The 24,242-nt window shown below is 50.9% G+C and overlaps 2 protein-coding genes across 6 annotated transcripts in view; both read left to right on the top strand.

Annotated features, from left to right (window-relative positions):
• The first annotated feature begins 13,268 nt into the window (after positions 1 to 13,268).
• On the top strand, positions 13,269 to 22,642 carry ZNF683 (zinc finger protein 683). 5 transcript variants are annotated; one of them, XM_088843798.1, is made up of 7 exons: positions 13,269 to 13,364; positions 13,894 to 14,148; positions 14,247 to 14,371; positions 15,010 to 15,214; positions 16,528 to 17,216; positions 18,284 to 18,412; positions 19,421 to 22,642. In XM_088843798.1, exons 3-7 carry the CDS (start codon positions 14,258 to 14,260, stop codon positions 19,727 to 19,729), a joined length of 1,446 nt encoding a protein of 481 aa, XP_088699924.1. In that variant the 5' UTR covers positions 13,269 to 13,364; positions 13,894 to 14,148; positions 14,247 to 14,257; the 3' UTR covers positions 19,730 to 22,642. The 5 variants fall into 5 exon arrangements, with proteins under 5 accessions (XP_088699924.1, XP_088699927.1, XP_055253944.2 ...); XM_088843801.1 differs by having other exon boundaries at positions 13,277 to 13,364; positions 13,954 to 14,148; XM_055397969.2 differs by lacking the exon at positions 13,894 to 14,148 and having other exon boundaries at positions 13,277 to 13,364.
• The window catches only part of CRYBG2 (crystallin beta-gamma domain containing 2), a 29,717-nt gene continuing 28,012 nt past the window's right edge, over positions 22,538 to 24,242 (top strand). The window contains exon 1 of the mRNA XM_088843784.1: positions 22,538 to 22,759. Coding sequence (XP_088699910.1) covers positions 22,644 to 22,759 — 116 coding nt within the window. The 5' untranslated portion in view covers positions 22,538 to 22,643. The remainder of the gene's footprint in view (positions 22,760 to 24,242) is intronic.

Below are 24,242 nucleotides of genomic sequence, written 5' to 3'. Positions count from 1 at the left end.
GTAGTGGCCACGGGCTTCGTGCCTCCGCAGCACGTGGAATATTCCTGGATCAGCGATATCTAGCCCCTGCATTGGCTGGTGGATTCTTATCCACTGTACCACAGGGAAGTCTTCACTTTTTTTTTTAAGAAAACTTAGTTTACTGACATATGACTGCAATATAGAAAAGATGGCTAATGAACTAGATTGCAAGATATTAATACTCTACACTTTTCACGTTCTTCTTTTAAAAAATAATTTACTGGGGTGAAATTCACATAACATAAAATTAACCATTTTAAAATAAACAATTCCCTGCTAGAGCCTGGTGGGCTACAGTCCATGGGGTCACAAAGAGTCGGACACAACTGGATGATGAAGCACAGCCCAGGACATTCAGAACACTGTACCACCGCCACCTGTATTTAATTCCAAAACACTTCCATAACTCCCAAGTAAAATCCCTTACCCATTAAGCAATTTCTCTTCATTCTCTCTTCCCCTCAACCCCTGAGAGTGTCCAATCTGCCATCTCTATGAATTTATCTATTCTAAACATCGTATAAATGGAGTCATATGATATGTGACTTCTTTTTGACTGCACTGGGTATTCACTGGGTGTGCGGTCTGTCTCTAGCTGCAGCGTGTGGGTTTAGTTGCCCCACAATATGTGGGATCTTGTCCACTGCATTGGAAGGTGGATTGACTTTCTGCATTTGATTTCTTTCACTTCGCATAATGTTTTGGAGGTTCCTGCACGTTGTTCTCTATTCCACTGAGTGAAACTGAAAGTATTAGTTACTCAGTCGTGTCCAACTCTTTTCGACCCCATGGACTGTAGCCCACCAGGTTCCTCTGTCCATGGAATTCTCCAGGCAAGAATACTGGAGATTCCTTCTCCAGGGATCTTCCCAACCCAGGGATCGAAACCAGGTCTCCTGCGTTGCAGGCAGATTCTTTACCATCTGAGCCACCAGAGAATTTGTTTACCTATTCATCTGTTGACGGACATTTAGACTCTACTTTTCGACTATCGTGAACAGTGCTCCTAAGAACATACATGTATTGTAGATGTACTTGTTTGAACAACTGAATGCTTGTTTGTATTCAGTTCTTTTGGTAAATGTCTAGGAGTGGGATTCCTGGGTCATATGGTAATTCTTTCACTTTTTGAGGAATCATCAAACCATTTTCCACAACAGTTGAACCATTTTGTAGTCCTACCAACAATGGATGAGTGTTCTGATTTTTCTACATCTTTGTCAGCACTTATTTACCTTTTTTTTTTTAAAAAAAATTACAGCCATCCTAGCCTTTTCATTTCTTGATGGAATCCTTGGAAGCACAAAAGTTTTCAATTTTATAAAGTTTAACTTACCTGTTGTATTATTCCTGATCTGAGAGGAAAAGCAAGGAGGCTTTCATTATTATATGCGATGTTGGCCACTTGCCTGTTTTTAAAATTCAAGTTCTTTTTATTTACTTATTTGGCTGTGTCAGGTCTTAGTTGTGGCACGCAGGATCTTTGTTGGTGCTTGTGAGACCTACTTAGTTTCCTGACCAGGAATAGAACCTGGTCCCTCTGCGTTGGGAGCACAGAGTCTTAGACACCGCACCACGTGGGAAGTCCTGGCCACATGCTTATGTAGACATTCTTTGTTGGGATGAGGAAGTTCTCTATTCCTAGTTGAGCGAGTGTTTCTATCATGAAAGAGTGTTGGGTTTTGTCGTGTGTTTTCTGCATCTTGAGATGATCGTGTGGTTTTTGTCTTTTATTCTACTGACATAGTGTATTCCACTGATTAATTTTTGGATGTCAAACCACTTCTGGTATAAATCTTACTTGGTCCTGGTGTATAATATTTCTTTGGCGGTGTTGGATTCTATTTGCTTATTATTATGCTGTGGGTTTTTGTTATATATCCGTAAGAGATATTTGTCTGTAGGTATCTTGTAAGGTCTTTAGTTTTAGTATCAGAGTAATACTGGCCTCATGGAATGAGTTGGGAGTTGCTCTCTCCTCTTATATTTTTCAGCAGATTTTGTCAGGAACTGGTATTCTTCGACTGTTCGAAGGAATGTGGGTCATATCCACAGGAAAGAGCTAGGGCTCTGGGACCCTGGGCAGAGGTGGCCGGATCTGGCACACAGATCTGTCCTGATTGGAGAGCACATTTTTTAAGACAATTGAACCAATTTTTTTTAAAAGAAGAAAATCTAGACATTTCACAGAAGAATCCTGATTTTGGATTCTCTAGAGGAGTTAGAACCTTTGGCAGCAGTGTCCTGTAATTATGCTGAGTCATGATGAATGGCCCAAGCTCTCTGGTTTGCCTCAGTCCCCACCTTTCCTTGTTAATCCTGACACCAAGGCTGAGTGTCAGGTACCATTCAGTTCAGTTCAGTTCAGTTCAGTCGCTCAGTCGTGTCCGACTCTTTGCGACCCCATGAATCACAGCACGCCAGGCCTCCCTGTCCATCACCAACTCCCGGAGTTCACTCAAACTCATGTCCACAGAGTCGGTGATGCCATCCAGCCATCTCATTATCTGTCGTCCGCTTCTCCTCCTGCCCCCAATCCTTCCCAGCATCAGAGTCTTTTCCAGTGAGTCAACTCGTCGCATGAGGTGGCCAAAGTATTGGAGTTTCAGCTTTAGCATCAGTCCTTCCAATGAACACCCAGGATTGATCTCCTTTAGAATGGACTGGTTGGATCTCCTTACAGTCCAAGGGACTCTCAAGAGTCTTCTCCAGCACCACAGTTCAAAAGTATCAATTCTTCAGCGCTCAGCTTTCTTCACAGTCCAATTCTCACATCCATACATGACCACTGGAAAAACCATAGCCTTGACTAGACGGACCTTTGCTGGCAAAGTAATGTCTCTGCTTTTTAATATACTGTCAAGGTTGGTCATAACTTTCCTTCCAAGGAGTAAGCGTCTTTTAATTTCATGGCTGCAATCAGCATCCGCTGTAATTTTGGAGCCCCAAAAAATAAAGTCTGACACTGTTTCCACTGTTTCCCTATCTATTTCCCATGAAGTGATGGGACCAGATGCCATGATCTTTGTTTTCTGAATGTTGAGCTTCAAGCCAACCTTTTCACTCTCCTCTTTCACTTTCATCAAGAGGCTTTTGAGTTCCTCTTCACTTTCTGCCATAAGGGTGGTGTCATCTGCATATCTGAGGTTATTGATATTTCTCCCAGCAATCTTGATTCCAGCTCGTGCTTCTTCCAGCCCAGCGTTCCTCATGATGTACTCTGCATATAAGTTAAATAAGCAAGGTAACAATAAACAGCCTTGATGTACTCCTTTTCCTATTTGGAACAAGTCTGTTGTTCCATGTATAAGCAGGTACCATTGGTATCATACTATTCTTGGACCACTTTTTGTTAACCGTATGGCCACTGTGGGCATTTGAGTGGTTGCTATCTGGTTTACCCTTGCTGAATCTTTGTTTGCTTATTTATAGAATGGGGACATTAATAATTCTTAGCTTGGGACATTTTGAGGAAAATTAAAAACAATTTTTTTTTTCCTGCTGATCTGGGTCTTCGTTGCTACTCAAGGGCTTTCTCTAGCTGTGATGCATGGGTTTCTCATTGTGGTGGCTTCTTTTGTTGCAGAGAACAGGTCCTAGGGCACCCAGGCTCAGTAGTTGTGGGGCACAGGCTTAGTTGCCCTCCCTTGGCATGTGGGATCTTCCCGGATCAGGGATGAAACGCATGTACCCTGCATTGGCAGTTGGATTCCCAACCACTGGACCACCAGTGAAAGTGAAAGTCTTTTGCTGCTGCCTCTGCTGCTAAGTCACTTCAGTCGTGTCCGACTCTGTGTGACCCCATAGACGGAAGCCCACCAGGCTCCCCCGTTCCTGGGATTCTCCAGGCAAGAACACTGGAGTGGGTTGCCATTTCCTTCGCCAATGTGTGAAAGTGAAAAGTGAAAGTGAAGTCTCTCAGTCATGTCTGACCCTTAGCAACCCCACAGACTGCAGCCTACCAGGCTCCTCCATCCATGGGATTTTCTAGGCAAGAGTACTGGAGTGGCTTGCCATTGCCTTCTCCGGAAAGTCATTTAGTCATGTCTGATTCTTTGTGACTCCATGGACTATACAGTCCATGGAATTCTCCAGGCCAGAATACGGAGTGGGTAGCCTTTCCCTTCTCTAGGGTATCTTCCCAACGCAGGGATCGAACCCAGGTCTCCCGCATTGCAGGCAATTCTTTACCAGCTGAGCCACAGGGGAAGTCCAAGAATACTGGAGTGGGTAGCCTATCCCTTCTCCAGAGGATCTCCCGACCCAGGAATCAAACCAGGTCTTATGCATTGCAGGCAGATTCTTTACCAAATGAGCTATCAGACCACCAGGGAAGTCCTTAACTGAGATGATTATAAAGAGGTTTAGCACACAGAAGGTACTCAATAGATTTAACCTTTGCTTTTTGATGGCTGCACAGTATTCTGTTGCACGTATGTACAATTCTTCTAATGGTGGGCACATAGGGAAACATCAGTTTTTCTCCGTTTGACACAAGGCTGGATAGGATATCTGTGTATATGGTAGGCATAAGATGGTTAAGAGTATATTATCACCACTGGATTTGAACCCAGCTGTGTGACCTCTTTCTGTCTCCTGTCCTCTTGGAATGGTGAGATGAGGAGATAAGTAGGGTGAACCTAAGATGTCATTTGAAGATATATCTACAGAGCCTCTTAATGAGAGTGAAAGAGGAGTGAAAAGCTGGCTCAAACCATTCAAAAAACTATGATCATGGCATCCAGTCCCATCACTTTATGGCAAATAGAGGGGTAAACAATGGAAACAGTGACAGACTTTATTTTCTTGAACTCCAAAGTCACTGCGGGCGATGACTGCAGCCATGAAATTAAGACACTTCCTCCTTAGAAGAAAAGCTATGACAAACCTAGACACCGTATAAAAAAGCATAGACATTACTCTGCCGATAAAGATGCATATGGTCAAAGCAATGGTTTTTCCAGTGGTCACGTACGATTGTGAGAGTTGGAACATAAAAAAGGCTAAGCAATGAAGAAGTGATGCTTTCAAATTGGAGAGAACTCTTGAGAGTCCCTTGGACTGCAAGGAGATCAAACCAGTCAATCTTAAAGGAAATCCACCCTGATATTCATTGGAAGGACTGATGCTGAAGCTCCAATACTTTAGCCACCTGATGCAAAGAGCTGATTCATTAGAAAAGACCCTGATGCTGGGGAAGACTGAAGGCATGAGGAGAAGGGGGGAATGGAGGAAAAGATGGTTGGACAGTATCATTGACTCAATAGACATGAGTTTGAGCAAACTCCAGGATATCGTGGAAGAGAGAGGAGCTGGCGTGCTGCAGTCCATGAGGTTGCAAATAGTTGGACAGGACTTAGTGACTGAACAACAACAGCTACCATTTTGTCCACAGAAGGGCTGGAAGGTCACAGGTGGGTGCAGGGGAAGATGCAAGGGTCTCGAGGCCCCTTCTGCAAATGTGAGAGCTGATGCGCCCTATCTCAGAATCTCCCCACCCTAGGGTGTGAAGCCAAAGGCCAACTTGTTGCATCTGACTGACAGCTGGGCTGTCCAGGGAGATGAGATAAGTGGGTGTCAGGCAGGAGGAGGCAGGTGTCAGCCACAGAGCAGGGGGAGGTGAGCACACTGTGGACTGGGTTGAGCTCCCCACCCTCAACCCTGTGAAGTCACAGAGTTGCTTAGCCTTCTGAAGCAATGATGGCCCCAAACTCCCCCTTATCCTGACCTGGACTCCTGACCTGGTGCTCCTCAAAATTATCCATATGAGAGAGCTCCAGAACTAGGCACTGAGCTGGCCAGGAGCTCAGCTGACTGTCCTCAAGGTTGGAGGTGGCAATGGTTATGGATTGGAGAAGTTTTTGAGGTTTTCGAAGAGGAAGTGAGGCTTCTGCTTGTGGTTCTGCTGTGTTTCTCTTTTCACTGCATGAGCCAGCCCGACACTCCTGGCTCTACTTTGCTTCCCAAACCTCTTAATGATTGTTATTCAGTTGCTCAGTCGTGTCTGACATTTTGCAACCCCATGGACTGCAACACGCCAGGCTTCCCTGTCCTTCACCGTCTCCCGGAGCTTGCTCAAACTCATATCCATTGGTGGGTGATGCCATCCAACCATCTCATCCTCCGTCATCCCCTTCTCTTCCTGCCTTCAATCTTTCCCTGCATCAGGGTCTTTTCCAATGAGTTGGTGCTTCGCATCAGGTGGCCAAAGTATTGGAGCTTCAGCTTCAGCATCAGTTCTTCCAGTGAATATTCAGGATTGATTTCATTTAGAGTTGACTGGTTTGATCTCCTTGCATTCCAAAGGACTCTGAAGAGTCTTCTCCAACACCACAGTTCGAAAGCATCGTTTCTTTAGTGCTCAGCATTCTTTACGGTCTAACTCTCACATCTGTACATGACTACTGGAAAAACCATAACTTTGACTAGGTAGACCTTTGTCGGCAAAGTAATGTCTGTGTTTTTCATATGCTGTCTAGGTTTGTCATAACTTTTCTTCCAAGGAGCAAGCGTCTTTTAATTTCATGACTGCAGTCACCATCTGCAGTGATTTTGGAGCCCAAGAAAATAAAATCTGTCACTGTTTCCATTGTTTTGCCATGAAGTGATGGAACCAGATGCCATGATCTTCTTTCTTTGAATGTTGAGTTTTAAGTTAGCTTTTTCACTCTCCTCTTTCACTCTCATCAAGAGACTCTTTAGTTCCTCTTCACTTTCTGCCATAAGGGTGGTGTCATCTGCATATCTGAGGTTATTGGTATTTCTCCCGGCAGTCTTGATTCCAGCTTGTGCTTCATCCAGCCCAGAATTTCATGCGAGGTACTCCGCATATGAGTTAAATAAGCAGGGTGACAATATACAGCCTTGACATACTCCTTTCCCAATTTGGAACCAGTCCATTGTTCCATGTCCAGTTCTAACTGTTGCTTCTTGACCTGCATATAGATTTCTCAGGAGGCAGGTCAGGTGGTCTGGTATTCCCATCTCTTGAAGAATTTTTCACAGTTTGTCATGATCCACACAGTCAAAGGCTTGTAGTTCAGTTCAGTTGCTCAGTCATGTCCGACTCTTTGTGACCCCTTGGACTGCAGCACACCAGGCTTCCCTGTCCACCACCAACTCCCAGAGCCTGGTCAAACTCATGTCCATTGAGTCAAAGGTTTTAGCATAGTCAATAAAGCATAAGTAGATGTTTTTCTGGAATTCTCTTGCTTTTTCTATGATCCAACAGATGTTGGCAATTTGATCTCTTGTTCCTTTGCCTTTCCTAAATGCAACTTCTACATCTGGAAGTTCTCAGTTCATGTACTATTGAAGAGCTTGGAGAATTTTGAGTATGACTTTGCTAGCATGTGAAATGAGTGCAATTGTGCAGTAGTTTGAACATTCTTTGGCATTGCCTTTCTTTGGGATTGGAATGAAAACTGACCTTTTCCAGTCCTGTGGCCACTCCTGAGTTTTCCAAATTTGCTGGCATAATGAGTGCAGCACTTTCACAGCATCATCTTTCAGGATTTGAAATAGCTTAGCTGGAATTCCATCAACTCCACTAGCTTTGTTCGTAGTGATGCTTCCTAAAGCCCACTTGACTTCCTACTCCAGGTTGTCTGGCTATAGGTGAGTGATCACACCATCATGGTTATTTGGGTCTTGTTTTTGCTGACTGTATAGAGCTTCTCCATCTTTGGCTGCAAAGAATATAATCAATCTGATTTCGGTATTGACCATCTGGTGATGTCCATGTGTAGAGTTGTCTCTTGTGTTGTTGGAAGAGGGTGTTCGCTATGACCAGTCCCAAAGCTCTTAATGATAATAAACTTAAAAAAAATTGTTTATTTACTTGGCTGTGTAAGGGTCTTAATTGCAACATGTGAGATCTTCCGTTGCAGCATGAGGGCTTCTCTCCAGTTGTGGCCCTCAAGCTCCAGTTCATGCAGGCTCAGGGTGGGGCTTAGTTTCCCTGAGGCATGTGGGATCTTAGTTCCTGGACGAGGGATTGAACCTCGTCTCCTGCATTGGAAGGCAGATTCTTAACCAGTGGACCACCAGAGAAGTCCTGACAGTAAGTCTTGACAGTTGCACACAACTCATTATTTCAGCAACATCCTGCAAGCCTTCTGGTAAGTGGACTGTCAATTCTAAGGTCTGGGTCATGTTCTTATGGGGTATATTCCCCGCAACTGGTTCAATGCCTGACACACAGTTGACAATCAGGAAATACGTGAATGATTACGTGAGTGAATGAATGGCAGACTCTCAGGGCCAGCAGGGTGCCAGCTGCTCATCCCACAGCTCGTTTCTCGATTACTTGACTTGGGCCTCCATCCATCCTAATTTTTCTGAGGGTCCTTTGGCCGCTGAAGGGAATCCAGACCCTACCGCGCTACATCTGTCGCCCTTTTTATCGCTTCACAAGCACCCCTCCAGCAATTCTTCCCTCAGCTCTCCTTCCCCTCTGGGACGTTACAGCTCCATGTTGGGTCATGCAGTCGTGGGCCAGTCACTTTCTTTCTCTGGGTTTCAGTTTTGTTGTCTATAAAGCAGAATATAATAGCATCCAGGGTCATAGTGTTGATGGAGTTAGACCAAGCGTGTCGAAGTGCTTTACAGGGTTCCTGGCACATGGTGAGGGCTTGAATGCCAGGAGCTGTTATTGCTGTGTTGTGTGGACTGATGTGGGGGCAAGACTGCTTTGGCGGAGAGCAGTGGTCTCCAACCGGGGGTTAATGAACAAAGCAATAAAACTGACTGTAATTCATCTCTCCAGGTGTGCTGCCTAAATTCTGGTCTTCCAAAGGGAGCCAGGAACATTCATCATCAGCTTTTAGGAAACTGACTTGCAGATACTTGCCTAACGAGGCAAAGATTGATGTACAATATTAACAGTAGTCCACATTTGTCAAGTGCTTGCATGGGGCCAGGCACTGTCCTCAGGGCTTTACATGAATTATCTTGAGGAATCACTGAAAGAACCCTAGGAGGCAAGCGCTCTTATTATCCCCACTTGACAGACAGAGAAAGAGGCAGAGAGGTTAAGTGACTTGCCATAAGGTCACAGAACTGGGATGAACTCCAGCAGAGGTAACATTCTTTAAAAAATATCTACACGGTGCTTCCCTGGTGGCTCAGTGGTGAAGATCTGCCTGCCTGTGCAGACGACGCGAGTTAGATCCCAGATCAGGGAAGAGCCCTCTTGCCTCGGATCAGCTAAGCCCATGTGCCACAACTACCAAGCCTGTGCTCTGAAGCCTGGCAGCAGCAACTACTGAGCCCACGTGCTGCAACTGTGGAAGCCCTGCACACCCTAGAGCCCATGCTCTGCAAAAAGAGGGGCCACTGCAATGAGAAACCCTCATATTGCAACTACAAAGTAGTCCCAGCTCACCTCAACTAGAGAAAAGCCCCCACAGCAATGAAAACCCAGCACAGCCAAAAATAAATAAAATTATAAATACATACATGTATATTTTTCCAATTCTTTTCCATTATAGGTTAGTACAAGATATTGAATACAGTTCCCTCTACTATATAGTAAATTCTTTTACTATATAGTTTATACATATATAAATAGGGATGTGTTTATCTATTTTATACATAGGGATGTGTATCTTTTAATCCTACACTCCTAACGTAGTTCTCCCCATCCTGTTTCCCCTTTTCTAACCATAAGTTTGTCTTCTATGTCTGTGAGTCTGTTTTTGTTTTGTAAATAAATTCATTTGGATTATTTTTCAATTGCACATTTAAGTGATATCATATAATAACTATCTTTCTGTGCCTGACAGTTAATATTCTAAAACATTCTGCGTATTACCTCTGTATGGAAATCCTTTCCAGTCTTGTGTGGCACAGGGAAAAATTGGAGCCCCCCAACAGAGAAATGCTACATATTTTGTCCACCAGAGGGCACGCATGCGCTTCTCTGCAGTGGAATACTATATAGTCAGGAAAAGACAGGAGGCAGATGGTGAGTATGCTCTGGTATGAAATGATGGCCACAGTAGACTGTCAATAGAAAAAGTTACAGAATAGTATTATCATATCATCTATTAATATTCGTGTATAAAAACAAAATTTAGAAGTTCATGTATTGTTTGTAGGTTCATGGATAGATGTCTGGAAAGATTAACATCAAACAAGTCACACTGACCTCTGGGAAAGTGGGAAGGAGGGCAGCTTCCATTTTTTGTCTTTATATTCCCTGCTGCTTGAATCGCTGACCATTCATCTGTATTATCTTGTAATTCACAGAAAGATGAAGAAAGTAAGTACGCAGTGGACCAGGGGTTTGAGGATCCACGTCCACCCCTCCAGCTCTTCTGCTCCAGATGCTGATTCTTTTCTGAGGCCTCCCTGGTGTCTTCTGCTCATCCCTGAAGGCTTCTTAACACTACCTTCCCTCCACAATCACTTCCCAAGCCCTATCTGGTCTTAAAAGACTTGCTTGGCCTGGGTCTCTCCTCTGGGTCCAGGCACTGGTGTGGTTTTTTACCCCCAGTTAGGCGGCCAAGATCCTACCCCTGTGCTACTCCCCCGGGGCATGTGGGACACGGGGACCTCACAGTTAAGCCAGTGACATCATAGTGGACCTGGAGGCTGACAAGGCAAAGGACCTGGCAGGGTCCAAGAGATAGGAACAAGGAAGAGATTGGCAGGTAGAGGCTATTTCCAATGGAAACTTGAAGGACTGTGTCCTCCTCCCAGGACACTCCTAGCCAGTCCTTTCAGGGGTGGGAGACCTGAAAGTCTCCAGAGCCATTTTGGTTCCTAACCAAGAGGTTGTACAGACTTTTCTGTGAGTTGGGAGCAGAGGTGATGCCAGGAGGAGGGAGTGGAGTTGGCAGATGGAAGACAAAGGTGTATGTGAATCCTCCTGGGAGATGCAGAGGGCACTCCCGTGGGCACTCAGTGAACTTCTTGATCCCTTTGATTACAGCACAGCTGGAGGGGAGGCAGGCTGTGACCTGGGAGGTTGGGAGGGCTGTAGTTTTTGGTGGGAGTAGAGTTCTGGAGGGCAAGGAACACCGTGGGAAGAGTTCCTTTCAGCTAATCTGAAGGATCCTGAGAGGGCAACCAGGATGGGGGTAGGGGGAGGAGAGGATGGGGGGATGATCTGGGCCCTGGGAATGGCACATTTGAAAAGAGCATGAGGGACAGAAATGAAGCAGTGGGGGTGGGCTGACACTGCCAAGAGACAGTGGAATCTGAGGGTTGGCACTAGACAGCACTTAGCTATTTGTTGTGTGTCTCTGAGTGAGTTGCTTACTCTCTCTGAGCTTCTGTTCCTTCATCATGGGAATAATAAAAGATGAAATGAGAACATTTATGAAGCCCCTAGCTTCACAATAAGTGCCAATACTTTGGCCACCTGATGCAAAGAGCCGACTCATTGGAAAAAACCCTGATGCTGAGAAAGATTGAGGGCCAGAAGAGAAGGGAGCAGCAGAGGATGAGATGGTTAGATAAAGTCACTAACTCATTGGACATGAGTTTGAGAAAACTCTGGGAGACAGTGAAGGGCAGGGAAGCCTGATATGTTGCAGTCCATGGGTCGCAGAGAGTCAGACACGACTTAGCAACTGAACAACAAGCAGCACGGTGCCAGGCATATAGTAAGCCGTTTGTAAAGGTAGCTCTCCGCTCTAATCCTCGAAATAGTCCAACCTGAGCCTGCTGCTTCATCTATTCTGGGCACACAGAGTGCAGAATTCATGGCTGTACGCTCTAGAAACTGTTTCTGGAGGATTTCAGGAGAGGAGGAAATTCCTTGGTGGTGCAGGGGTTAGGACTCTGTGCTTTAACTGCTGAGGGCCCAGGTTTCCACAGTTCAGCAAAGAGACAACAGAGACAGAGGGAGAAGAAATCCCCTTAAAAGATGTTGGAGGAGCGCAGAGATGTTCTGGGAAGGCTGCAGAGCCAGGCTTGGAGAACAGGCGGGATCGAGAGAGGCTGGACGGCCCAGAGAGGGCTGTGTGACCTGCCTGCACCCCTTTCTTTGAAAATCTGCTCTCCTGGAAGCCAACAGCACCATCCACAGAGTGGGCTCCATCAACCTGCCACCTCAGGACCACCAGCTTCTGATCACAGTCTGGATGGGAACGTGTGGTCAGTCTGGTCCATGGCACGTGCCTGCACCGTGTGTTCGGCCGGGGAGGTCGAAATTCAGCCTGTTGTCTTTCCAGCTTTTATAGTGGATTGTGCCTTCTGCCTCCTTCCAGCCTCTAGTGAGAGAAAGTTCCAGATGCTGGGCATCCAAAACACCTGGGAAGTGACTACTCGGGAAATGAGAATAAGTAGACAGTGGTCCCTGCCCTTGAGATACAGACATGCAAGGGTCAGCTATGCGGGTAAACGATGGTGACAGGAAGTGGGGGGGGCCGCAGTGCAAGTGAGTACTGGCCAGGGCCCAAGCCGGCAGAACAATACGTCCCTTGCTCACATGGAGAGTTCGAGACCCTGTGTGTTCCATGACACCTGGTGGCGTGGCCGTATGGAGCCTGAGGCTTGGGCTGCTGCACTGGGCCGGGCGCTGCGGACACACCAACTGGGGGCAGAATGTGTGTGAGGGCGGGGGAGAGGAACCTTCTTCAGCTCTCGGCAATGATGAAGTTGCTCAGCCGGAAAAGCTGTTTCTGGCCTAGGGGCCTTCCTTTTCGATATCTAGCCATGCTTCATAGGCACTTTGCCATGTCTCTGACTTATCTTTCACCCAATGGGGGCCTCAGCATTCTATCTAAATTGGAGAAAAGGTTCCCAGGACAGAGAAATCAGAGTCGGAATGAGGAGGAGGAAGATGTACTTGCTACCTCTGGGGCCTTTGCTGTGCAAGATCAGATTCCTGCTCGCCCCCCGCCTCTGTTTCCTCCTACGCTGCCTGCTCCTGTCCCTGCCACCGGAGTCGGAGTCGCTGTCTTCCCTGCCAACCACCCGTCCCTGTCTCAGCTGGGACCCCTTCCCTAAAGGATCCCAGCTCCAGCCTTTGAGCCCTGCTCTGTCCCCCTCCTGCTCGGCCATCGGGGTTCCCTGAGAGCCACAGCTAAGGCGCTTCCCCACGCCATCATCCCCCACCCTGAAATTCCGGTAGCCCCAACTTCCTGTGGCCCCAAACTCCTGCAGCGTGGCCTCAGGTAGGTAAAGGCTGGTGGGCGGCTCACCCGTGTCTCAGGTCCCACAGGGCGCCCTGCCTGCCTGACAGCCCCCCTCTTCCTATTTGTGGCAACTTCAAATGTAGCGCTTTCCTGTCACCTCTCACACCCACGGGGGCCTCAGACACAGGCAGAGGCTGGCTGCCCGCCTGCCCAGCGGCTTCCTTCCCCAGCCAGAGAAGACTTCTGCAGAGCCAGGTGAAGAGCCTCGCACGGGCCGCGCCTCCTCCTGGGGTGTTCAGGGACGCGGGGCAGGGTGGGGAGGAGTCAGGGGAGAGGGAGAAGAAACGGGGTTTCGGAGGAATGAGACACTCACATAAGGGCACCAGGCTCTGAGGGGCACTGGGGTTACGGAGGGAAGGAGGAAGTGGGGAGAAGGAGGGGAGCCTTGGGGCTGCGCGGCCCTCAGTGCAGTGGCCAGCAGAGAAGCGAGGTGCCAGCTGAGCAGACAGCGGTCACGGAGCAGCTCCCGGTCAGGCCAGTCAGGACCGGGGGACCCCGAGCCCACTTGCTCAGACCAGCCCGGCTGAGGAAGCTGAGCCTGGGAAGTATGGGTGGCAGGACACTGGGGCTTCCTCAGCTGCCCCCCAAAGCTGGTAGGTGAGCTAGGATGTAGGCGGGGAGCTTGTGGTTGATAGAGTCGTGGAGACACGAGCCCCTCCCAGCATGGAAGAGAGTAGCCTCTCAGTTCCCTGTGGCCCTGAGGAGGTCTGGAATGTTTCCGCAGATCTCTGAGCTCACTTGGAAGTATCTCCACGTGGACCTCTCTCCCTCCTGTCTTCCCCAGGGATGGGGGTCAGGCCAGTTCTACCCTGTGCCTCTGACTGGCGAGTCTCCATTCAGTCCTCTTCTTGCCCCTACGTGAGAGCGTCATTGGCTTCTAAACGTCGGCGCTGAGAGAGTCCTTTCATGTCAGCCAGTCCAACGCTCCCATTTTGCAGATAAAGAAACTGAGGCCAGGAGAGGCAGCGACTGGTTCAAGGTCACACAATGATTTCCTGGGAGAGCCGACCCTGGAAGTCAGGCTCCTATTTGGAGGACCTTCACTGCTCACCTGTGACTGACCTGTCTTCCCAGCAGGTGGCAGGGGCATGAAGGGGGAGCACACTCCAGAGCTGGGTTGTTGCCACAAGACCAAGCCCCTGGGGAGCACGGGGGATTCTCTGTCCCCCCACCTGGACTCTCAGCTCTGCCAAGACGGCCAGGTAAGGTGAGGTCCCGGTCCTATCTCTGAGCCCAGGATGCTTCTGGAAGGAGGGGAGTTAGGAAGAAGTGGGGGGGACGTGTGGAAATCTGAAGGGGCCTGGATTCTCCTGGCCCTGAGCACCTCTACCCCAGCACCTCACAGGAACGCTTCCTCGGAGGTGCCAGAGACCCTCTCCCATGCCCCAGGGCCAGGCTTTCTGTGGGACAGGAGAAGGGACAGGCCAGGCAGAGCTGAGTGTCATGGGGGCCTGGGCCTTGGAAGAGGCTCAGGGCCCTCCTGTGGGGTACACAGTCTTCATGAGTTCACCTCAGGTCCATTCAGAACACCGTAGACAGTCTGAGACAGAGTGTGATGGAGGTGGTGAGGAAGGATGGGTGGGGGGAAGAACGGGGCTGGGTGGGGGTTCTGGGGCGGGGGAGGGCAACCCTGGGGGTAGACGTGTAAGTCCCTTGGAAAGGAAATGTGGATGAGGGAAGGGGAAGCCCTCTGATGGACCTGGCAGAGGTGAGTGTATGTGTGTGTGTGTGTGTGGGGGGTCTTAGCTTCTCCTTCCCCTTTGGAAACCAAACTAGGGGTGGGACCATCTCGGGGGACTCCCAGTCCCCACCCCCCAAGCCCCTTCCCCCTGCCTACCAGGTCTTCCCAGCCTTCAAGCCACATCCAGACACAGTGGATGCTCATGACCAGTCCTGGGCCAGCTGGCTGTGCCCATGGCCGCTGGCACCGGCCAAGTCTGCCCTGCTGGCCTGCCCCCAGGGCCTGGATCTATACCTGTGCGCCCTGCAGTCGACAGCCCTGGCAACAGCCCCGCGGGGTCTCAGAGAGGATGCTTTGAGCACACGTAAGCCCAGGGCATGGGGCTGTACCTGGTGGAGGTGGGAGGTGGGGGCAGGTATTGTTAGCTTTGAGAAGGAGAAACGGAGCAGACCCAGCGTCACTGGTGAGGAGGGAGCCTCAGGTAGATGCTACTCCCACATTTTGATCTGGAGCTCTGGCCTGGGCACGTGTGGAACTCTCAGGTGGTGACATCTGGGCAGTGGTTTTTCTCAGGCATGGGTGTGGGACCTGGTGGAGGTGTAGCCAAAGTCCCAGGAGTTGAGGGTGGGTGCTCTGTCTGCCTAGAACACTTGAGCTAGAGGGGCCTGTGCTATAAGGCAGGAAGCTTGCTTGGGAGGCAGGGAGTCGGGGGGTGGAGTCTTGGTTCTGCCCCTTCTAGCTCTATGACCTCGAGCACATCCCAGAAGCCAGTTTCTGCTTTCACAAAAGGACCCTCTCACTATCCCTCTACGATTATTGCTCACAGTACACCATTTCCTTATGCAACTCAGCCTGGAGGGCAGGGGCCATGCTGCTGCGTCCAGCACAGAGTAAAGCAGCCCGGTAAAGCTGGCTGAGTGAATCAGTGAGGATCCAAGCAGACAACCTACTTTCGAATAGTGATACACTTAGTATTTCACTTGACATCACTCCTAGTTTAACTCCTACCTCACTGGCTCTTGTACGTCCCTCTCCCTTGTGAGCTCCCCTTGACTTACCTTCCTGAGTCTCCCCACACTCCAGAATTCAGTCCAGGGCTGCCTCCTTGTCCCTCGCCTCATCCCTTCTCCTCCTTCTCCTCTCTCCTATTCCTCCCCTCTCCTCTTCTGTTCTCTTTAGCAGTTTTATGAAACTTCCTGCAATACTAGACAGGTTCTACACTTGTGCTATCTGACACCTGAGCCTTTTAAACGTGGCTAGTACAAGTGAGAAGCTGGTTTTGTTTTGTGCTTAAAGGTGTACAGTGGCCACCATTTTGGACACAGCAGATCTAGGGCCATCCTTTATGTGATCTCATTTGGGCCCGTGGCACCCAAATTTCTGTCTCCAGCTCAGGCCACTCCTTTAATCTCTGAACCAATTCATCCAACTGACCTGACTTCTCTACCTACATGTCTAACAGGCTTCCTGAATCCTTTTCGCTCCCTGAAATGGTTACACACTGCACAAATGCCAGCCTCTTTATCGGCAAGGGTGATGGCAGACCAGGAAAGCCCAGAGAAAGGAGATGCCATGTAGGCTACAGTCCTCTCCCAGCTTGGAGCCGGGCAGGTTAGGTGCAGAGCTGACCTTGACTCCAGGCTGGGTGGCCCTCAGCATCTTCCTTTTTCTGCTCAGGGCACCTGCTACCAAGGCAGCCTGCCGGCTCCTCCAGTGGCAAGAAGCTCCCAGCCAAGTGTCCTCCGAGCAGGGACAAGATGGGAAGCCAGACAGGAAGAGGTGGCGAGGGGCCCCCCTGCCCATCCTTCTCTCCTCCCGGCAGCTCTTCCCCAAATTCTTGGCAAAATAAGAAGAGCCCCTTGGCTTTCTGCTCCTGCCCCCCAACCCCACCAAACTCCAAAGAACTCTCCTCCCACTTCCGCTCATTCTGTCCTGCCTGCCCATTTTTCCTGCCCCCTCCTTACCTGGTCACATGTGGGAGCCTTCCTTCAGTGCCATGTCCCCCACCCTTCAAGCTGCCCCAAGACCCCCCCTATGCCACCATGGCTGTGCCCAGCTTGCTGATTAATGTCAAAGAGCCCAAGCACCCCAGCACCTGGGGGGAGACCCTGCACCCCTACCCAGGAGCCTGTCAAGACTCCGGCCAAACCCAACCCTCCCAGAGCCAGAATCCAGGCCCTGCCGCTGCCAGGACCTACTCCATGGGGCCGGAGCAGGCTGGCAGGGCAGCTGCAGGAAAGCGGGCCCCACTGGGTTCCCAGGCCGGCTCTGCAGCACTGCCTTACCCGCTGAAGAAAGAGAATGGCAAAATCCTGTACGAGTGCAACGTGTGCAGTAAGAGCTTCGGGCAGCTCTCCAACCTCAAGGTATCTGCCTCCGGGCCTCCAAGGTTCCCACTGGGCATCCTTCAGTGACCCCTTCCCATCCTGCTTCTAGAATCAAGGACCTGAGGCAGAGGGAACGCCAGGGCAGCCTCTAGGGCCTGTGACCTTGGCTGGCCCTGCAGTTTCGCATCTGTAGAATGGAGTCCTCTCCACACCAAAGACTGTCCATGAGATCATCTCATTTCAGCTAAAAATAGAGAAGCCAAGGAAAGATGTTCCCAAGGTTACCTTGATTTAACGGTGCAGCCAGGTCTCCATCTGAGTCTTTCAATACCTAGGGCAGAGCCCTTTATTGAAAAATCATCCTCTCTGATTCCCTGGTAATCCTCCTCTTGTTTATTCATTTAAAGGTCAGGTCGGGGAACAGGTGAATTTTAGTGAATCTAGACCTGACAACCAGCCTTTTTCAACTGGGATCTGACACAACAGCAGTGTGCTGTAGGCGTCATTATACGCATCGTCCAGCAGGGGGCGACCATGAACGTATCTCTGTATCAGCCAAGATCTGACGTTAGGGGCAAGTTGACACCTGCTGAAATAGAGGAAAATTTACTGGTTGTTGGAGAGCAGACCTTCTGCATCCTCTAGGGCATGAGTTCTTAAATGTTAATGAGCCTCAAACCACCTGGAACGCTGGCCCCAGCCCTCGGCCCAGCCCCAGAGATTTCAGTTCAGCTGGTCTGTGGGTGGGGCCTGAGAGTCTGCCTTTTGAACACCCTCCTGGGTGATGCTGATGCTGCTGGTCTGTGGACCACACTTTGAGAAGCACTGCACAAGATCTATATCTAGGGGATACACACGGGGTACCCCTTACCTGGCCTGCTGACCACGGCCATCTCCATCTTCCCTCCCGCAGGGCAGCAGAGAGTGCGAGGGGAGCCTGGGAGATGGTAGATTGTCCTTCAGGGAGGTGATACAGAGGCAGGGGAATTGAAAGGCCTTGATGCCTAAAGGGGGTCGTGTGGGGATGCAGGTAGAGATTTGACGAGGACCCCTGGCCCTGATGGGGGCTCTGGCGGCTGACAGCATTTCTCCCATACCTGGCTCAGGTCCATCTGCGCGTGCACAGCGGGGAGCGCCCATTCCAGTGCGCCCTGTGCCAGAAGAGCTTCACCCAGCTCGCCCACCTGCAGAAGCACCACCTGGTGCACACTGGGGAGCGGCCCCACAAGTGCCCGGTGAGACCCTCCACCCCCGCCCCTGTCCTGCAGGCTGGGGAGGAGTTCCAGGCCCCTGGGGGATGGCACCTGTGGCCTCCATTCCTCCACTGTCCTGATCAAATGGAGCTAGGGCAGGAGGCAAGGGGTGGGGATGGGGAGGGAGGGGAAAGGGAAGGGCCAGGGTGCGCTATTGGAGGACACTCCCTTGGCCTGGAGGGGAGAATAGAGATGTATGTCTGAGGGTGGTGAAGAATGAAGCTGGAGGTCCTGGGGAGTGGACAGCCATTGGTGACTTCTCAGCATAGTCGGAGGAGTTGATGCTAGTGTGTGTGCAAAGTCTATGAGCACTACCGATAACATCAGCTCAGTGTTAGCTCCCTCCCTCTCTGAGCTTCACCATGTCTCCAGGGAGTTTGGAAGGGCCAGAACTCTTTCTCTGTTTTACAGAGGCAGAAACGAAAGCAGCATAATAGTGACCGTCTAGGCTACCTGGGTTCAAATCTTAGCTCTGCCTCCAATTTGCTGCTGGCCTCACTCCTCTAAGCCTCTGCATGTTCCCTGTTAATACAGAAGTAGTGCTTTGTCCCAATTCTCCAGTCCTGAAGAAGACTACATAAGACCAACTCCTGGCACGCGGCAGCTCCCAGTAAATGTTCATTGAGCGCACAGAAGCTGCAGCCCCACGCCGAAGGGTTCTATGTGATTATGTCATTCAGTCCTCCATGCCTACAAGATTAGGTATTAATAGTCTCACGTCAGCCATCAAGAGAGCAAGACTCAGAAAGGGGAGGTCTCCTGTACGAGGTCATGCAGGGAGTAGAAGAACCAGGATACTAACCCCGTCTGCCTGGCTCCAATGTGCCAGATACCGTGGTCCCAGGGATGAATCATGGGGGAAAGCTTCCAGGCCTGCATCACAGGGAGGTGGTGGTGGTGGTGGTGGGTGTTTTCAAGATGGGGAGTGGGGAGCAGAGATCCTGGGTGACCCAGGCAGGCAGAGTTGATGCCAGTGCCCATTCCCATCAGATGTGTCACAAGCGCTTCAGCAGCTCCAGCAATCTGAAGACCCACCTGCGTCTGCATTCGGGGGCCCGGCCTTTCCAGTGCAGTGTCTGCCCAAGTCGCTTCACCCAGCTCATTCACCTGAAGCTGCACCTTCGTCTGCACGCCCCACGGCCCTGCGATCTGGCTCACACCCACCTGCCCCTGGCATCTCTCACCTACTTTGCCCGCTGGCACCAGGGGGCCCTAGATCTTCTGGCAGCACCATCAGAGAGGCAGATGGACTGGGATGTGGACAAGGTCAAGGTGTCCTCAGCATCCCGGGGCAAGTAAGGGCCTGAGCCATGGTGCCAGGATTGCCCTGGGGAGGGGGCAGGGGCAGAGGAATGAAAGGATTTTCTCTACAGTGAGTTGAGGCCTCCTGAGCTTCAATAGTGCAGGGGGAGGTCAGAGTGTATTTGCCAGACTTCATGTCCCACTCCACCTGGCAGGTCATGGCACACAGCCAGGAAGAGACTATGCTGCCCACCGTGTGTGTGTGTGTGTGTGTGTGTTTGGGGGTGCCTGCAGCCATCTACCTCTGGCTAGGTTTGAGTTCCACCCTCTGTTCGGGACCTATCTGGGACCAGGCCCTCCATCTCAGCATGCCGATGGACAATCCAGCCTTCCAGGTCTCTGCAGGGTGCAGACTGTGGTGCTGTGGTGCCAGGCACAGGGCACTCTTTTCTGAACCAGCACCAGCCCAGATGTCTGTCTGCTGCTTCCTGCAACCTGTCTCCCAGTTCCTAGAGGCCACTGTGCCCCCTCAGCTGGTACTCCCTGATATGGTCAGGTGGGACACATTCATCTGCCTCTGTACATGCCAGGATCTGAGTCTCCTGTGGGAGAGACAGGAACACAGGGATGTCAGGGTCCACTCATGACCCAGAAGCAAGATGTCCCCCTGTGTGTCAAGGATCAGTCATCCCAGAGGACAAAGAGCTAAGGGGGTACCAAGCTCGGGGAAGGTGTAGAGGCCCTACAAGACTACAGGTAGGGAAGAACTTGCAGAGAAAGCCTGGGAACTAGGGCTCTCCTGATGGTCTTTCTCCCTGGAGTCCCAGAGGACGCCCTCAAGTGTGCAATGTGTGCCCTCTCTCAGAGAGAGTAGTAGCATTAGATGGGAAAGGGTACTGCCCTTTGGGGGTATAGGAAGCCCAGGTTATAATCACAAAAGTAGCTGTTATTAAGTCATAATTTGTTGTTGTTCAGTCGCTAAGTCATATCTGACTCTTTGCAACCCCATGGACTGCAGCATGCCAAGCTTCCCTATCCTCCACTATCTCCTGGAGTTTGCTCAAGTTCATGTCCATTAAGTCAGTGATGCTATTTAACCATCTCATCCTCTGTCATCCCCTTCTCCTCTTACCCTCGGTCTTTCCCAGCATCAGGGTTTTTTTTCCCAATGAGTCGGCTCTTTACATCAGGTGATCAAAGTATTGGAGTTTCAGCTTCAGCATCAGTCCTTTCAGTGAGTATTCAGGGTTGATTTCCTATAGGATTGACTGGTTTGATTTTCCAGTCCAAGGGACTCTCAAGAGTCTTCTCCAGCATCACAATTCAAAAGTATCAATTCTTTGGTGCTCAGCCTGCTTTATGGTCTAACTCTCACATCCTACATGACTACTGGAAAAACCATTGCTTTGATTATACAGACCTTTATTGGCAAAGTGATGTGTCTGCTTTTTAATATACTGTCTAGGTTTGTCATAGCTTTCCTTCCAAGGAGCTGCTGCTGCTGCTGCTGAGTCACTTCAGTCGTGTCCGACTCTGTGTGACCCCATAGACGGCAGCCTACCAGGCTCCCCTGTCCCTGGGATTCTCCAGGCAAGAACACTGGAGTGGCTTGCCATTGCCTTCTCCGTCCAAGGAGCTAGCATCTTTTAATTTCATGACTGCAGTCACCATCAGCAGCGATTTTGTGTGTGTGCTAAGTCGCTTCAGTCGTGTCCGACTCTTTGTGACCATATGGACTGTAGCCTGTCAGGCTCCTCTGTCCATGGGATTCTCCAGGCAAGAATACTGGAGTGGGTCACCATTTCCTCCTCCAGGGGATCTTCCCAGCCCAAGGATCTTATTTCTCCTGCATTGACAGGCGGGTTCTTTACCACTAGCGCCACCTGGGAAGCCCAACAGTGATTTTGGAGACCAGAAAAGGAAAATCTGTCACTGCTTCCATTTTTTCCCCTTCTGATTGCCATGAAATCATGCCATGAAGATCATGGATGCCATGATATTAGTTTTTTGAATGTTAAGTTCTAGACCAGTTTTTTAATTATTAAATAATTATTATTGTGCTTCCCTGGTGCCTCAGATGGTAAAGAATCTGCCTGCAATGTGGAAAACCCAGGTTCGATCCCTGGGTCGGGAAGATCCCCTGGAGAAGAGAATGGCAAATCACTCCAGTATTCTTGCCTGGAAAACTCCATGGACAGTGGAGCCTGGCAGTCTACGGTCATAATATTAATAGTTGGCCAACTTCCAGCAGGGGGCATACCAGTGGATTTCAGATTGGCTTCCCCACGAGGGTACTGGACGAGATTTTCGCTGTGCCCTAGGGTCTCCAGGACCCAGAGAGACAGCGCGCACTCATTGGGCACTCTCACCAGCAGGACGAGGGCAGGGTTGGCGTCGGTCCCCACCAATAATCACGGTCTAGGTTCCGAACCCACTGGATCAACCGTTTGGCCCCGCCCAGCAAGCCAACCACTCAGCCAGGCAACCCCCAAGACCACGCCCATTCCCGCCCCTGGCTCCGCCCTTGCATTCTAGCCCCTCCTCCGGGGGGCGCGCGGGAAAGACCCTAGGCTCGGTCTACTCTCCTAACCCTGTTTTTCCCGCCCACCTTGTGCAGGCCCAGCTTGAAGTCTTCCAGCATCCTGACCAATGGGTGCTTCCGGAGGCTTCAAGACGTAGCGTGGCCAGGGCCAGGAGCTGGGTCCCCGGGAGCGGGGCAGGGGTTCGGGGAAGGAGGGTCGGGGGGAGAGGGGATGGCCGGGGTGGAGACGACCCCCGCAGAGCGCACCCTCTAGCCCTGGGGCTTGGGCAGTAAGTGGATCGGTCCCACTCCCCCGCCCACACGGACTTCGGGCAGGGCGCTGTTTGCTCAAGGGGGGCGGGCCGGAGGAGGCGTATCTCTGCAAATGAGCGGGATCCGGGTGGCCCCCGCGGTCCCGGAGCAGTCAGTGCCCGGGACCTTGCCCTCGCCATGGCCGAGCGGCGCGGGGGCCTAGGGGTCCGCCTGGCTCGCCGCCTGGCTGGGCTAGGCATCCGGAGGGAGCGCAAGGGGAAGCGGACCCCGGAGGAGGCCAGATCCCGGGATAGGTGAGGGGTTTGGAGGAGGGGCGCCCCGGGCGCCCCTGGGCCCGAGGGTGTGGATGTGTGTCTTGGAGTGTGCAGTGGATGTTCTAGTAAGCCTGTCTGAGTGACTGGGAGCATTAAAATATACCGACGGGTGTACTAATATTTGGGGTATGTGGACTTTATAGAGTCCCGGTACTTTTTAAAACCTTTACAACAATTTTGCAGTTTCCTAAGTCTGGCGGGTGGCCAGAGAACTCCTGTTTTCCTCTCTGAAGATAATTGAAAGTCAAATACGGTGGCACCTCCTGCCCCTGTGGACTTTGATTCTCTCATCACAGGCCAGTTTAGCTCTGGTCTTCATGTCACTTTGTCATGAGTATGACAGGTTCCTGAGCTGGCTTATACTGCACTGTATTTGCCCTTTCATGACATGAAGAGGCTTTCCCCCATCATCCTAGACTGTATTAACAATAAACTTATTTGCCACTTGCTTGATGCTTTTCCTGGATTATCTCATTTAATCCACCCGGCAGCTGTACCAGGCAGGTATTTTGTGTGAGTCAGATACGGAAATGGAGGTTCAGGGATGTGAAGTCACCTCTCCAGTCACACAGCTCAGAGCTGGTGGGGCCAGGACACACACACTGTAGTCTGACTCCGGGGCCCACAGCCTGAAGCCCTGGGCTGCTCTGTTGCCTTGAGAGATTTCAGAACTCAAGCAAAGTGGCCAGAGTTCTGTCCTAACCCTAGAGGCCACTGGCCACGTGACCTTGAACAAATTGCTACATCTCTCTTAGCCAGTTCACAGGTAGCTGATGTCTGAGAGGCAGGGAAAAGGCTGTATGGATCGCCAGGCTGAATGGCTGACAGGGGGATAGAGTAGAGGATCCCAGGAGCTCACAGGCCCGATGTCTGCAAAGAATGTCAGGAGGGATCACAGGCAGTTCTGATCTTATCATGACGTAGCTGTCTCCGGCCTGCCCTGGGAGGAGTGGTGGCATGGTTGAGCCCAGGGTGAGGGGAGGGGTTTGTGCTGCTCTCTCACAGCAAAGAGAGCAGGGAGGGGAGGGTCGAGCCAGCCTGAACCTGGAAGCTGGGGTGCCCGGGGGTGCCCACACCCTGCCAGCGCCCGGCCTGGAAGACACACCCCCCTTCCTTTACCCCGTCTGGCAGGAACCTGCCCTGTAGGCCCAGATGGCACTGTTCCTCCCTCTCTTTCTCCATTTGAGAGGAGGCAGGGTTGCAGGTGAGTCAGGGACAGGGAGGGCTGGGTGGGGACTGCGCATGCTCCTGGGGCCAACCTGATGATGCATCCCATGTGTGCACTTGGACTTGGTTCTCACTGGCCATGGGAATGGGACTCTGGTACAAAGGGACAGGCCCCTGATCCCTGCTGATTGCCTGGAGTAGGGGGCAGAGTGCACGGAGCTGGCAGCCAAGGCCCTTCCTCTTCTTGCCCCTGTTAGAGGGGTGATGCCCAGCCAGGCTTTGGAGTGAGACCATC

Source organism: Moschus berezovskii, chromosome 2, assembly GCF_049115385.1.
Source record: "Moschus berezovskii isolate FMDL1 chromosome 2, NW_MosBer_1.0, whole genome shotgun sequence".
NCBI lineage: Eukaryota > Metazoa > Chordata > Mammalia > Artiodactyla > Moschidae > Moschus > Moschus berezovskii.
Note: the sequence above shows the minus strand (reverse complement) of the source record. Positions and strands in the feature narration are given on the sequence as shown.

Coding starts and splice junctions, on each gene's coding strand:
- ZNF683 (XM_088843804.1), top strand. CDS start 13,717: ATGGGTGGCAGGACACTGGGGCTTCCTCAGCTGCCCCCCAAAGCTG. Junction 15,215..16,527: donor AGAGGATGCTTTGAGCACAC/GTAAGCCCAGGG, acceptor TTTTCTGCTCAG/GGCACCTGCTACCAAGGCAG. Junction 18,413..19,420: donor AGCGGCCCCACAAGTGCCCG/GTGAGACCCTCC, acceptor CATTCCCATCAG/ATGTGTCACAAGCGCTTCAG.